Below are 14006 nucleotides of genomic sequence, written 5' to 3' on the forward strand. Positions count from 1 at the left end.
CTTTTCAGGTTTTGCCCTTTATAATGCATGACTGAAAAATGCATTCTAATTCTTTCATGATTCATTCATTCATTCAAAATAAGAACTCCTACTGTGCTTGCTATGCACATCAGGGTTGCCAGGTTGTACTTCATGTACTAAAAGGAAACAATTAAGGAAGTTAATGTATGTTTGAGACTATGAGTTATACAAACGCGTAAATAAAATAACGTAAACATAAATAAATATATAAGATCACGATAAACTGAAAGTACTACACGTGAAATAAGTAGGCTATGGTGTGTTTGAACTTCTGGTCATATCCTGTACAGGGGGACGGCCAACAACAAATCTGGCAACCGGGGGGAACCCATCTGTCAAATTTTCCAGTCGATGATAGAGAGGAGAGGATCATCAGCTGAGACTGCATGAGGTTGAACCACGTTAGATCTCTATAATAAAAAATAAAAAAACAGTAGCACTGTAGCAGTCTAGTCTAGATCATCATAATAGAGAATTCAGTAATGGGATCTGGTGAGAGTACAACCAGGAAGGTGTCTTTCGGCGTGGATGAGGAGGATAGAGTCCGAATCCTGCGTGGAGTCAAGGTAAAGATTATACGGTTGTCGCTTTGCCCTCAAAACAAAAAGAACAGATCTGCAAATCGCTGGTCTGGTCTGTTATTATTTAGGCAAAGCGACGTTCTGCGTGGTTGAACGTATAGTAGCGTTCGTTTGCAATGGGCTTGTTGCAGATTAAGTGGGCGATAACTAGCTTGAATCGTGTATGATGCTCGCTGTTGTATTGTAGGCTATATTTATGAACGTTAATTGTTACAGGTATTCAGTAATTACTTAATGTAAAACATGCTTAAACAAATCCCTGCAAAGGATGCCAGAGCAGGATGCAGGCAGGGGGCTGCCTAGTGCCTGTCGTGCCCGAGGGCGAGGGGTTATGTTCATGTCGACAGAGGGCAGTTTCTTTCATGACACGCCTGGGTCACACCGAAATCGGCGACCTATCTGATTCTGTAACCACATGGGTGTCGCTGTAGTGCCATTTCGGCAAAGCCATGCAGTGATTCTCAGCTATTTTCAATTCAGGACAGCTACCTAACCTAACTAACCATACATGTCTATACTAACCGTTCAGGACCCACCATTTATCCCATATTTGATGTGTTATATGTTATACAACTAATTATTATACGCATATTTGATATTTGATAAGAAGTTTCCGGTCCGTTGCGGTTATTGTGAACTTTACACACTCGACACAGGTCACAGCAGCCGCAAGTGTCGTTAAATTACTTCACAATGTGAAATAAATTAATGAATGACACCTGTGTCCTCGCACTCGACTGGAGGAAATGTGGTCCGTGGGAATAGTATACAAACTACAAAGTGAAAGTGGAGATATTTATAGACGTTTTCTGCTATAACTTTCAAATGGATATGAAACTATTCAATATAGCTGACCCCAATTCGCAGCAATTGGGTGACCGTGAGTACAAACGGAGCGCTACTACAACTTTTAATGCGGGCCGTAAAGGCATACATTATCATTTGTCAATATGACGAAACGGCAACCTGACTGGAGTCACAGAATGCAATATGGTCCCAATGTCAGTGTAACACCTCTGCTCTGACACAGACCATTCACCTCGTATGAACTGGGCGTGAGCCGCGTGACACAAGGCAGCTGGAAAGATAACTTTGTTGCAAAAAGTCATTAAAAGCACACAGTTAAAACGTAATATGAAACCTAGTTAACATCTTAAAACGTAAAGGGAGAACCTCATTGTAATGTTGGCAAATTTGCAGGCACTACACACTACCCACATTTAGCAGAGGCTGATTCTTAGCATCTATTCTATATAGGCTTTAAATCTAAACATTCAAATGCTGTGAGAGACACACACACACACACACACACACACACACACACACATGCACACACATGCACACACACACACACACACACACACACACACACACACACACACACACACACACACACACACACACACACACACACACACACACACACACACACACACACACACACACACACACACACACACACACACACACACACAGGCTATATGCTTTTTTACACAGGACTGTTTTGTCTCTAGTCCTATACTGCAACTTTGCTTTATGGACCAGTAACTGGCAACTGTCGTCCCAGGTCTTTACTTTATATATATTTTTTTTATCCCACGATTTTGTAACCCATTTTTCACCCCTGTGTCAATCATCTAATGTGATCCTGGGCTCTACACACCCTCCACCAACCTAGTCCCCATATATGGGGGACATGGGGCAGATTTCAAATAATTTAATCGTATCGTATCGCCATGAATGAACCAATATCGTCCATGTATCGTATCGTCAACATATGCATCGTGATACCCTTGCTCTCTCTGACTCAATCTCCGTCTCTCTCTCTCTCTCTCTCTCTCTCTCTGTTGTCTTTCTATAGCTGTCAGAGGATGTTCTTCAGAGGATGAAAGGCGTAGCCAACATTCCACCACCACCACGCACACCGTCACCAACCTCACCATCACCAGCCTCAAGCAGCCCTCAGATTGAAGACCAGGGTACTACAGTGGCAGACTCACTCTTATAGCAATTATTACTGCGTTCATTTGTATCCTTCAGTAAAGAAATCCATAGTCGAATAATGCTGTGTTCACACTAGCGGCTGGTGATTGGTGTGTGCAGGGTGTATCCTGAAAATAGGGGGAATCAGTGGTGAACAAAGGTACAAAATGTCAATTCAGCATGGACGAAAGCATAAAATAAAACTATCAACTTACTAAGTCTTGGTCGACTAAGACCAAACTGGACGATTAATTGATTATTCGGCTATGAGAGGGCAGCCTGACTCATTTCATAATATCAGTGAAAGTCTATCTTGCCCGTGGCTGTGGGATACAAATTAAGTCAGTAATCTAAATGATTGTATACACGGCGTACACGCACAGTCGCACACACACAGATTGTCGGCTCGTAAACCAGGAAGTGAATGGCTGTGTGCGCAGCAAAACAGCTCCGGGACCGACGAGCAAGCGCCTAGCAACGTCCGCGTGTCAAAAAATTGATTTTATCGATTGCGTTTTATATCATTAAAAAGGACCTAAAGATGTGTCCACACGTCCTAGGCCTCCTACGGGTGTAATTATGAAGACGTGTGGACACATCCTGTGTGTTAATTAATTGTTATAATAGTCCTTCCCATACCTACTATAGCTACTAACAATATCATAAGTGTTTTCAGATTTGGAGTCTTTGTGTTTTGTTTTAAAGGCACGTCTCGAAGTCCCGCTCCCATTCCCGCTCCCATTCCCGCTCCCAGTCCCGCTCCCAGTCCCGCCCCCTGCCACTGCCCACCGCCTCCGTTGCAGCCCAGTCCTCCACCCAGTACCACCGCCGACACCAACACAACTGCCGCCAACGCAGAGGATCAACAGAAGAGGTGGGTGTTCTTATGTTGAGAGGAAGAGTGGATCTCTACTTGAGCCTGACCGATATATCATTATGCTCGACTTATGGGCCATTGACCTTTTTGATAACATCAGTATTGGCAATTATGCAGGCAATTGCTAACTACGTTTTCTTTTGAAGATCTTTGAAATGTTTTGAAAATAGAAGATCTACAAGTTTAAAGATGGGCTATTTTTTTAAAATATTTTTGTAAATGGGTTGGTACTGATAAAAGTAATGGTCTTATTTGGGACATGCTGTATAACTTAATGATTCCCCTATTTGTGTACACCCACAAATAAAGATTAGCTAGCTAGCAATAAGGTGAAAGCCAGCCAGGTAAAGGTATGTGCCTTTACCAGCATGTGATTGAGTTGTATACAGTATAGTCAGGGAATATTATCAGTTTAATGTCAAATCTGGGAGTCCATTTCTTACCAAGAAATGTCTGTCTTCACCAATGTGTTTGTAAAGGTGTCATATCCCATATTGGTTTATATTCAACCACCCTAGGGGAATTTTTGACAGAAGCTGAAAGTCGGGGTACCATCATCAGCCAATATATGGAAATATGTTCTAAATTTCATTATGCTTTAAATAGCATGTGACATATCAAACTAGGGGGTTTTCATATATTCTGAATCCATTCCAAGCATTAGTTTTGCACGAAAAACACTCCTTGGGCTAAAAACGGACATAGACACCAAATGTGCCCAAATGTGCTGACCTCATCACATTTGTGATGACGGCTATGGCCTTTTTAAGCCCAAGGAGTGTTTTTCGTGCAAAACTAATGCTTGGAATGGATTCAGAATCATGAAAGCCCCTAGTTTGCCCCCTAGTTTGGCCATAGACCCCCTAGTTTGGCCCATAGCCACTTGCCCAAATATGCCCAAATGTGCTGACTTCATCACATTTTGTGATGACGGCTATGGCCATTTTTAGCCCAATGAGTGTTTTTCGTGCAAAACTAATGTTTGGAATGGATTCAGAATGATGAAAACCCCCTAGTTTGACACGTCACATGCTACTTAAAGCATAATGAAATTTAGAACATTTTGCCTTTTATAATGGTTGTATGGTACCCCAACTTTCAGCAGCTGTCAAAAATTCCCCTAGGGTGGTTGAATATAAACCAATGTGGGATATGTTACAAACACATTGGTGAAGAAAATTCCTGGTAAAAAAATATATTCACAGATTTTATTATTAAAATATAATATAGTAGAGCTCTTCTCAGGTCCAAAATGACAGAACTAATTTTGTTCTGACCCTGGATAGACCTGTGAAATTGGTTCCGAGATAGAAATTCTAAGGATCCGATTTGTTTTCCGAGATATTACAGACCTGACCTATTATTTTATGGACACGACATACCTAAAATGTTATTCTAACAAGTTAGATGTTAGGACACTCCTCCACAATGATACCTAGCAGCTGCATAGTAGCCTACAATCTATTATTACAACTGAAAAGTTATGAGCACAGTTCAGTTGAGCAAGTCATAGACCGTGATGCATGCGGAAGCGCCACGTACGTCCGTACTCCGCGGCCTCGGTACGTCACTGACCCTACCCCTGCGCTTTCAACCCAGCTCCGTCCATGGTTTCCTTTTCCGTGATGCGATGGATCCGATTACAATCAACCTTAAAACAATTTGCATGGGCAGCGGACACACAACATTTACAGAGAAACAACAACAACACAACCTGCCCAGCACGGAAAACGCAGTTTGCAAAGATAAATCGCTGTTTGCCTTCATTCAAAATGTACGCTTTGTGTGTGTGTCTCTCACACTACAAGACAGACACGTGTTGTTAATCACTTGACCCGCTTCTAGTAAAAGGCAATGACATTGAATTGTATATTTTTACATTGATGAACTGGCAATCCATGACATGCCACACCACATGTGCTTTGTCTGAGTCTGTGTTGCGTTCTCTCCGCTCTCACTGAACTGACAGTATGCGCAGCCCAACTTTGTTCCCCCCCTATATTGCGCTTCAGTAATCTGATCCCTGGTCAGTGTAATCATCATAGCACTTTTTCTCTACCGATGAGCGCTGAACAAGGGTCTTCTCGTATCCACTGTGGTATTTTACACAATGATAAACAGACCCAAGGTCCGAGTCTGCGTGATTATGGTAAAACACAGACCCCTACGTGTCTCGGTTCCTGTCGGGTATTTTCTGAATCAGGGGACCCGTGAAGAAGTCTAGTATACATATCATTGTTTGTTTGTTCAACCCCCAGGTTTGAGAAACAGCAGGCGATACTGCAAGAAGAGCTGGCCAACATGGTGAGGAGGGAACGGGAGGTGGCAAGGGTTGAGATGAGCAAGGAGCTGAGCAAGGACAGACACCGCACATGTGAAGAGAGTGCCAAAAAACTGGTAAGTAATTCTTATAGTTTGTTCAGTTAATATACATATAACATAGGTACAATCATGCCATGGAGCACTTGGCATTTAATGCCATGGAGCACATGGCATTAAAAAAACAGCGTCACCATTTTATTCTCATACAAAACATTGCATGGATGCACCTGGGACGTATCCTCAGTGATGTATCCCAAGGTCATCAGGGTTTCAGGTCTCTCGAACATCATACCCCTCACTCAGGCGACCCAGCCGGGGTGATCAAGTCCGATTTATGTCCCAGTAGCTACCCTCGTTCAGTCCCATTAGGGAAAGACCAAGGCCACACAATCCGTTGGAACTACTCCAGAACTACTCTGCCGGAGCTGGGAGGTACGCTTCTGGTGCATGGAAGGACTAGGCTCTGGGTGGGTTGACTCCTGTCCAGGCCCCTCCTACGTCTCACCAGGTCCACTACTGCTCTCACCTGGCCCAGGACCTCATTCAGGTGTGGTGGAAAAACAAACATATTTACAGTTACACCACCTTTAAGCAATAGAATAAACGCTTTCTCCAGTGGGGGCGGCAGTTCCTCAGGGATAGAGTGGCCGATAGAGCAGACAGATGATAACAGTGAGGTTCCCAGTTCGATCCCAGGCTCCCCTGGTTAGTGTCGAAGTGTCCTTGAACGAGACGCTGAACTCCCAATTGCTCCCGATGTGCAGATTGATGCCTTGCATGGTTTCCTCCGCCATCGGTGTGTGAATGGGTGAATGATTTAATGATAAAGGCGCTATATAAATGCAGCGTTTACCAGTGTACAGTGCTCTTCCTCCACTGTGGAGGAAGAGAGTTGTATTGACCCCCAGTGCACAGCAGGTGGAGCTGTGGAGCTTTCCTAGAGCTGGCTGTACTCGCTTCACATACACCAAGTTGGGTGATGGAGATGTGCTGAAGCAGATTCATTTGACTCCTATATCTGAGTAAGGGGGTGGGGGTGTCTGTAATGATTCAGTCCAACCTTCTTTCTTTTTTTCTTCTTAAATCACACGTCCACCACTTCACCTGGGTCACGTCATGTCTGTAATTTCAGTTGAGTTTCTCTCGTCATTCACTTTTTTTTTCTCCTTTCTCGTCTTCTCGCTCGTCCTTCACTCAGGACTTCTGCCTTTTTTTCCCTCTCATTTCTAATCTCCCTCCTTTTTGCTCCTCTCTCGCTCTCTCCTTCTGCACCCAACTCTTTCCCCCTATCCTCTTTCTCTCTCCATGGTTCTCTCCTTCTCTCTCTCTCTCTCTCTCTCTCTCTCTCTGTCCCTGCGTTCACCACTCTCCCCTCCTCTCTGGAGACGGTATTATCAGCACGGTGCAAGCGCTAAATTGCACCCGGAGAGTTTTCCCATCCGGGGGCTTAAGATTGGAAGTGGCCGGTGGGGGGGAGGAGGGGAGCGGGGGGTTGGGCTGTTTTACGCCCCCCCACACACACACCCACCCTCTCTCTCATGTGACCCCCCCCTCCCTCCCTCCCTCCCGTGTTGAGACATGCTGTAGCGAGCTCCTTATCTCGTCTCCTACACGCGCGGGGCGGCTAATAGAACACCACTGGAGGGACCGTGTGAGCAGAATGACCGATGGAGACACCGGCAGACCTGTAATGTTCAGGCCGCGTCGTAATTACAGCTCCCATATGCGGCGCCTGCGTGTGTGTGTGTGCGTGTGTGTGTGCGTGTGTGTGTGCAAGCAGTGCAGGCACACACAAATACATGAGCATATGCACATCGCGCACGCACACTTGAACCCACTTCCCTGTAGCGATTAATCCAGAACAGTGGTTACAGCCTGCAGCGGCCCCTTTACTCGAGTGAGCAGATGATGATAATAATTTTATCATTCATTTCGTGGGCGCTTATTTTTTTGGGCTTTGTTGGGATTTTTGCGGTTGATGGGGGAGAAAGATGTGGGGGAAGACACGTAGCAAAGGTCGTCGGGGTCGGGACTCGAACCCGCGACACACTTAATGCTGGATTACCAGCCTAGGTGCCCGGACCGCTAGGGCGGCCCGGGCCAGGGGTAGCCTGGCTAATAAGCCAGACCGAATCAGCCGTTGGCAAAAATAAATTAGTCTGGCTTATTAGCCAGGCTAGGCCAGGGGGGCAAATAATGTCTGAATTTATGTTCCTTGAATACATTTTAGTGTGTGTGTGTGTGTGTGTGTGTGTGTGTGTGTAGTGGAGATAGTTCACCGTTTACATAGCACATCAACTTAGTATAGTATATTGTATACTATAAATACGATACATTATTAGACATCTATAAAGGCCTACACTCTCCCTCCTTTCTATAATTTCTCACTCTTTTCTCCATCTCTCTCAGCAGAGACATTACAACATAAACATTTGTGTGAGTAAATGTGTTTGTGTGATTAGTTGTGACTGATATGTGTAGCGACGTGTTGTTTGAGAACTACCTTGCAAATGACGTGCAACGGGGTAATTCAGACCGCTGCAACTTGTTTTTGCAACGTTCTGCAGCGGTTTTGCCTCGTGGAGAATCACTGGCCTGAACTAGGCTGTCCTAACTTCTAGTGGGTTTTTCTAATGTAGCATCCAGACGATGGCTGGGTGACTGCCAACACGGCCCAGCAGCACACATAAACCCAGCCAGGCTGGAACAGCTATAAAGCCAGCGACACTTGGCTCAGGGCCAGTGTTCATTTCATATCCTACCATGAAAAGACGCAAGTGATGACGGGTGACTCGGCACGGAGAGATGAGGAGAGAAACATTGAGTGTGATTAGTGTGGACACCACTCCTGCATCAATGGGCAATGCTGTGGTTTCCCATTGTCAGTGAGAGAGGTGTTTGAAAAGGGCTGCTCGATTATGGTCACAATCATCACAATGATTTTGGTAAATATTGGTCTGTTTTAGCTCCTTTATTGTTTGGTCATAGACCACTTTGTATTTGAATTTCAACTAATTAAAACAAAACTAAAAGAAAGTGTCACAGCCTGAGAGCGAAACGTGCATGAAAATGAAAGAGACAAATCATTGTGAAATGGAATGCAGCTCATTTATCTCAATTATTTTGTCATAATCATTGGAAGCCAATATTGAAAGTGAAATGCAATTAATTGAGCAAGCCTGTTTGATTGAACAAGGACTTTTCAGTGTTGTACAGGTCAGCTACAGTACATCACTGGAAATGCATCCAGTGCTAATAATTTAGAGCTCTTCAGGCCAGGATTGCGGGAAACAAAATGGAATGGAAACAAATGGAATCGTGGAATATAAGGCTTAAAATCACACCCGTGTGAAGTGAGGGGCACTAATATATTAAAGTCTAACTCATGTTGATTAGGTGTTGTAATGGTGCCAATACGGTGCCAATACAAACATTAAATGCCATTAACCATAAAGAGACAATATGACGTAATGAGGCACATTATGACATACATTTTCCCTTCATTGTCAATGGTGCTTACAAAACAAACATTGAACTAATGACAAACATTAAACCTGTATATAAAAGGGCTAGCGCTCCTCAAAATTGTTGAGGGATTGCTCTGTGATCGGTATCTGAGTGAGAGCTGGTAAAAGGGTGAGGAAGAGCAGCAAGAGAGGATGGGAGGATTGTGTCATGATCGGGTGACTCGCCACATTCTGCACAATCTGGAGGTCGAGAAAAACCCAGTATAACAGACTGTATAACCAAACCTTTCCATGGGTGAAGAGGAGGAGAATGGCCGTTAGGGCGTTCATAGCTGAATAGGCAGTGAGGCCGCCTGAGAAACAGAAGGTCCCTGGTTTGCCCCGGCCCTGGTCAAAGTGTTGATGTGTCCTGAGCAAGACAATGACTGTTAATTACTGGGCTTGGTTGAATGCTTGATTCTGATTGGTCAGTCACTGAATTCAGCAGTGTGTTATTTCTTTTTTTTTTTTTAAAGGATATTTTTTTTGCGGCTTACGCCTTTATTGATTTTTTAAGGGATAGAAAGTAGGCTGACAGGAAACGGGAGAGAGATGGGGGGATGACATGCGGTAAAGGCCGTGTCGGGTCCGGGAGTCGAACCCGCGGCACACCGCGACTGGATCACCAGTCCGGTGCCCAGACCGTTACGCTACGGCCTGGGCCAAGTGTGTTATTTCTTGATAACGGTTACGCTAACACTCCGCTCTATAACAGACCACTGTAAATGGTAAATGGTGCATTTATATAGCGCCTTTATCCAAGGTGCTTTACATAGATTGTGCATTACATTCACCCTTTCATACACCGATTGCGGTGGAAGCCATGCAAGGTACCAACCAGCACATCGGGAGCAATTTGGGGTTCAGTGTCTTGCCCAAGGACACTTCGACATGTAGACAGGAGGAGACGGGATTCGAACCGCCGACCCATGGATCATTGGACGACCTGCTCTACCTCCTGAGCCACAGTCGCCCATCAAAAGTCTAATCAAAGCCTCAGAGCACCTACTCCGCTGCTTGATTCACTGCTGTATCCAACATGACAGCCATGTAAACACACACACACACACACACACACACACACACACACACACACACACACACACACAATGTAATTTACAGCTAAACATTGAGTGAGAAATTGGACAGTTTTTCCCACACAATATCACCGTCGGAACGCTCACTCCTTGCCTGTGCAGATATGGTATTCTTATTCTTATTAGATGTCATGTGACATAACTACTAAGCTAGTAACTTTCTTATTATTGAGGCTGTCTCCTATATTCAGCTATTAGTGTAGATTTTCATCTTAAACAAACATTAAATTCCCATTGACAATGAATGGATAATGTACGTCATATGTGGACGAGCAAATCGACATGTTATGCATGACATGATGATGTATAAGAGCACCCCTCACTTCACACAGGTGTCATTTTTGAGGAGCGCTAGCCCCTCCTATATACAGGTTTAATGTTTGTTTTAAAAACATCATTACATCACCTAATCATGAGTAACATGAGCAACATGAGTTAGAATTCCCTCCTCAATGTTGTAAGAGGATAAGAGCGCCCCTCACTTCACACGGGTGTGATTTTTATTTCAAGGACCCCCTTGTAAAATCCTCTGATCATTTAACTCACTGTGCAAATTGGACACGCTCTGCGTTACGGATCCGTAACACCCCAAGGACGCCTGGGGGTCCCTGGACCACATGTTGGGAACCAGTGGGCTAAGTGAGTCGTCCCCTATACCCGGTGTTGGGGTGAATCACAGAGTCGCGCGTCAAGACGAAGGACCGGAAAACGCGTTAATGAGTGGGTGGGGGGGTTATCACAGTAATGGCATCCCTTATTTCCTCTTTCATTCCCTCCCTCGTCTTTTGTCTTCTGGGCGAACCGCCTGACCTCCCTCCCTCCCTCCATCCTTCTCTTTCAGCCGGTGCCCTCGCCCCGCTGTGCACTGTGCCCTGTGAATTGTCATTGTTGGCGGCAAATGTTCTGCAGATTAATTTCGGAGCGAGGGAAAGGAAGGAGGAGGCAGATGAAGAACAGAAAGAAAGGAAGTGAGCAGAGCTAAAGGGCTCAAAGGGATTTTGTCTTTAATTATTTTTTATTAATGCCCCCCCTGCTGCCCATCAGAAGCAGAATAAAAGGTGATAAGTCTCATTAGCATACGATACGCTGGATTCTATCCTCTTGTCTCTTTGCTCAGAACATTTAAGGAAGACTGTTTTATTAACTGGCCTTCAGCCCACTCTGTGATAGAGCCTCACGCACGACCGCCGTCCGTGCTTGGCCTGGGTTGTTGGCGTCGCGCTCTGTTGGATTCTAGTGAAGATTGGGGGCCAGGAGTGGATTCAGCTGTAGCCACAGGTTAAGCGTACTGTAGCGCAGGTTAGAATAGCTTCTCTTCTCAAAATCACAGTTCGTTTCCAGCTCAATGCTGTGCCAATAAGAACAATATTTTTGTTTTGCGAGACACGCACGCATACACAAATCTCATGCACACACCTCTATCTAGAGATTTTTTAAGGGTGTGTGTGCAGTGTGTGTTGAACGTATTGATTTTACTTTAGTTTCTAAATGTATCAATTATTGTTTGTATTTGCAAATGGGCATATCTAATTTAATATGCAGATGAGACTTGTTGTCTTTGCTGAATTGGTGTGGAGATTCTTGTAATAGACACTAGATGGCAGCAAAAGCATTCTGTATTCCATAGCTTCTTAAATGGCCTCTCTCTCTCTCTCTCTCTCTCTCTCTCTCTCTCTCTCTTCCCCCCCCCTTCATACAGGGTATTACTGTGTACAGTACCTGGAATTACATCACGTCTCAAGTGCGTCATTTTCTTTCGCAGAGACAAAAGGTGGTTCTTGTTCATCTAATCTGCCTAAGCACTTGCCATTTACACTGTGATTGCTCAGTTCTCTAGTTTTTCTTCCCAAATTGGAAGTGGTTGTGGAGTTGAAATGGAATATACATTAAATCATGCATCTTCAAGGATGTAGAGAGCAAAGGGGGTTGTGTTTTATCTATGGTTAGCTTCTATAGGTGCATAATGTAATTTCCAGCAGACGGTATGTGTCATTATTTTCACCAAGCCCACATGTTTCCTCTAATTGCTTTATACCTCGCCTCGCACGGTAATTTAGTTCTTTTCATTATCACTAGTATTTTGCCTCCGCTATTGAATTTGACACAATCCTTACCTCTATATGAGTTTACTAGGAGATCTATTAAAACTGTGGTATGGAGGCTTATATGTTCACTTAATTATACTGCTCGAAATATGCAATGTTGTGGCATGGGAGATTGTGTGGTATAGCTGTAATGGACGCACGTGATCCCATTTTAACACTGTAAGATTCAATTTATTAGTAGTTGTGCTTCTTTCTACGGTCGGCTTAGAACTGATTCAACAGAAAAGTGATGCTCCATAACGTATGCTTGTAAATGGGAATGCAATACCCGTATACCCGTTCTACCCATTCTACCCGTTGTCAGGAGTCTTAGCAGTACCTTTTATCATAGCATACTTCAGTGCCAGTGTCATTTATTGCCCATTTGTCCAACAAAATGTCACTCTGCGATACACTCTGCAGGTTTGAAGTTGATTTTTAATGTTCCTCGAGATATGCCGGCCAGGGCAGCTACACACACACACACACACACACAGATTGATTATGACATGGCCAAAATATGGACGCCATGTTGAAAGTGGCTAAACCACACTATTCTGGGATGAAGAACTTGGAGATGAGCGTATAGGTCGACTATGTTCGGTGAAGACATTCGGTGTTGAGTGGACAACAGGAGCGGACCTAGTATAGAGTCCTGAGGGACCCTGGTCAACTAGGTATATAGGGTTAGATTTGGTGTAGAGTAGACAACAGGAGTGGACCTAGTATAGACTAGAGTCCTGAGGGACCCTGGTCAACTAGGTATATAGGGTTAGATTTGGTGTAGAGTAGACAACAGGAGCGGACCTAGTATAGACTAGAGTCCTGAGGGACCCTGGTCAACTAGGTATATAGGGTTAGATTTGGTGTAGAGTAGACAACAGGAGTGGACCTAGTATAGAGTCCTGACTGAGGGACCCTGGTCAACTAGGTATATAGGGTTAGATTTGGTGTAGAGTAGACAACAGGAGTGGACCTAGTATAGAGTCCTGACTGAGGGACCCTGGTCAACTAGGTATATAGGGTTTATAAGTGCTTACATGAACACTCTGTATTTGGCTGTGCAGCAGTGGTTTGTCAGACAGACGGTGGTTGGAGTATAGTGCTGAAAGGAGATAGCATAGCGCTGCTGACAATGGTGGAATAAGTTCTACTTGAGTAAAAGTATCGATAACACAATATAAATACGAGGACATTGCAAGCTGGTTGTAGGAGTGGTTGCACCACTCAAAAATATTATATAGTAATATAAAAAATATATAGTATAAAAGTTTGGTATTCTAAATATGCTTGATTAAAAGTATTGGCACGAATGTGTACCAAAAGTGCAAAAACTTCCCATTTCAAGTTTAAAAAATGTTTCAGAATATTTAGAAAATAGCAGATCTACAAGCTCACAACATGTCGCAATGCGATGCATTGAAAATAGCCTGTAGATCGGCTATTTTCAAATAGCCAGAGTATAGGGCTGAAGTGGTTTATGTACGTTTGGTGGATTAATTTAAATCAGGCGTTCTTTTGTTAGTCAAGGCTCT

The 14006-nt window shown here is 44.1% G+C and overlaps 1 protein-coding gene across 1 annotated transcript in view; it reads left to right on the forward strand.

Annotated features, from left to right (window-relative positions):
• The first annotated feature begins 373 nt into the window (after positions 1 to 373).
• Positions 374 to 14006, forward strand: part of chchd6a (coiled-coil-helix-coiled-coil-helix domain containing 6a) — an 84106-nt gene continuing 70473 nt past the window's right edge. Inside the window, exons 1-4 of the mRNA XM_083770381.1 lie at positions 374 to 587; positions 2464 to 2581; positions 3291 to 3459; positions 5721 to 5859. Coding sequence (XP_083626507.1) covers positions 504 to 587; positions 2464 to 2581; positions 3291 to 3459; positions 5721 to 5859 — 510 coding nt within the window. The 5' untranslated portion in view covers positions 374 to 503. The remainder of the gene's footprint in view (positions 588 to 2463; positions 2582 to 3290; positions 3460 to 5720; positions 5860 to 14006) is intronic.

The sequence above is a fragment of the Protomyctophum parallelum genome (genome assembly GCF_964188405.1).
Source record: "Protomyctophum parallelum genome assembly, chromosome: 7".
Taxonomy (NCBI): Eukaryota; Metazoa; Chordata; class Actinopteri; order Myctophiformes; family Myctophidae; genus Protomyctophum; species Protomyctophum parallelum.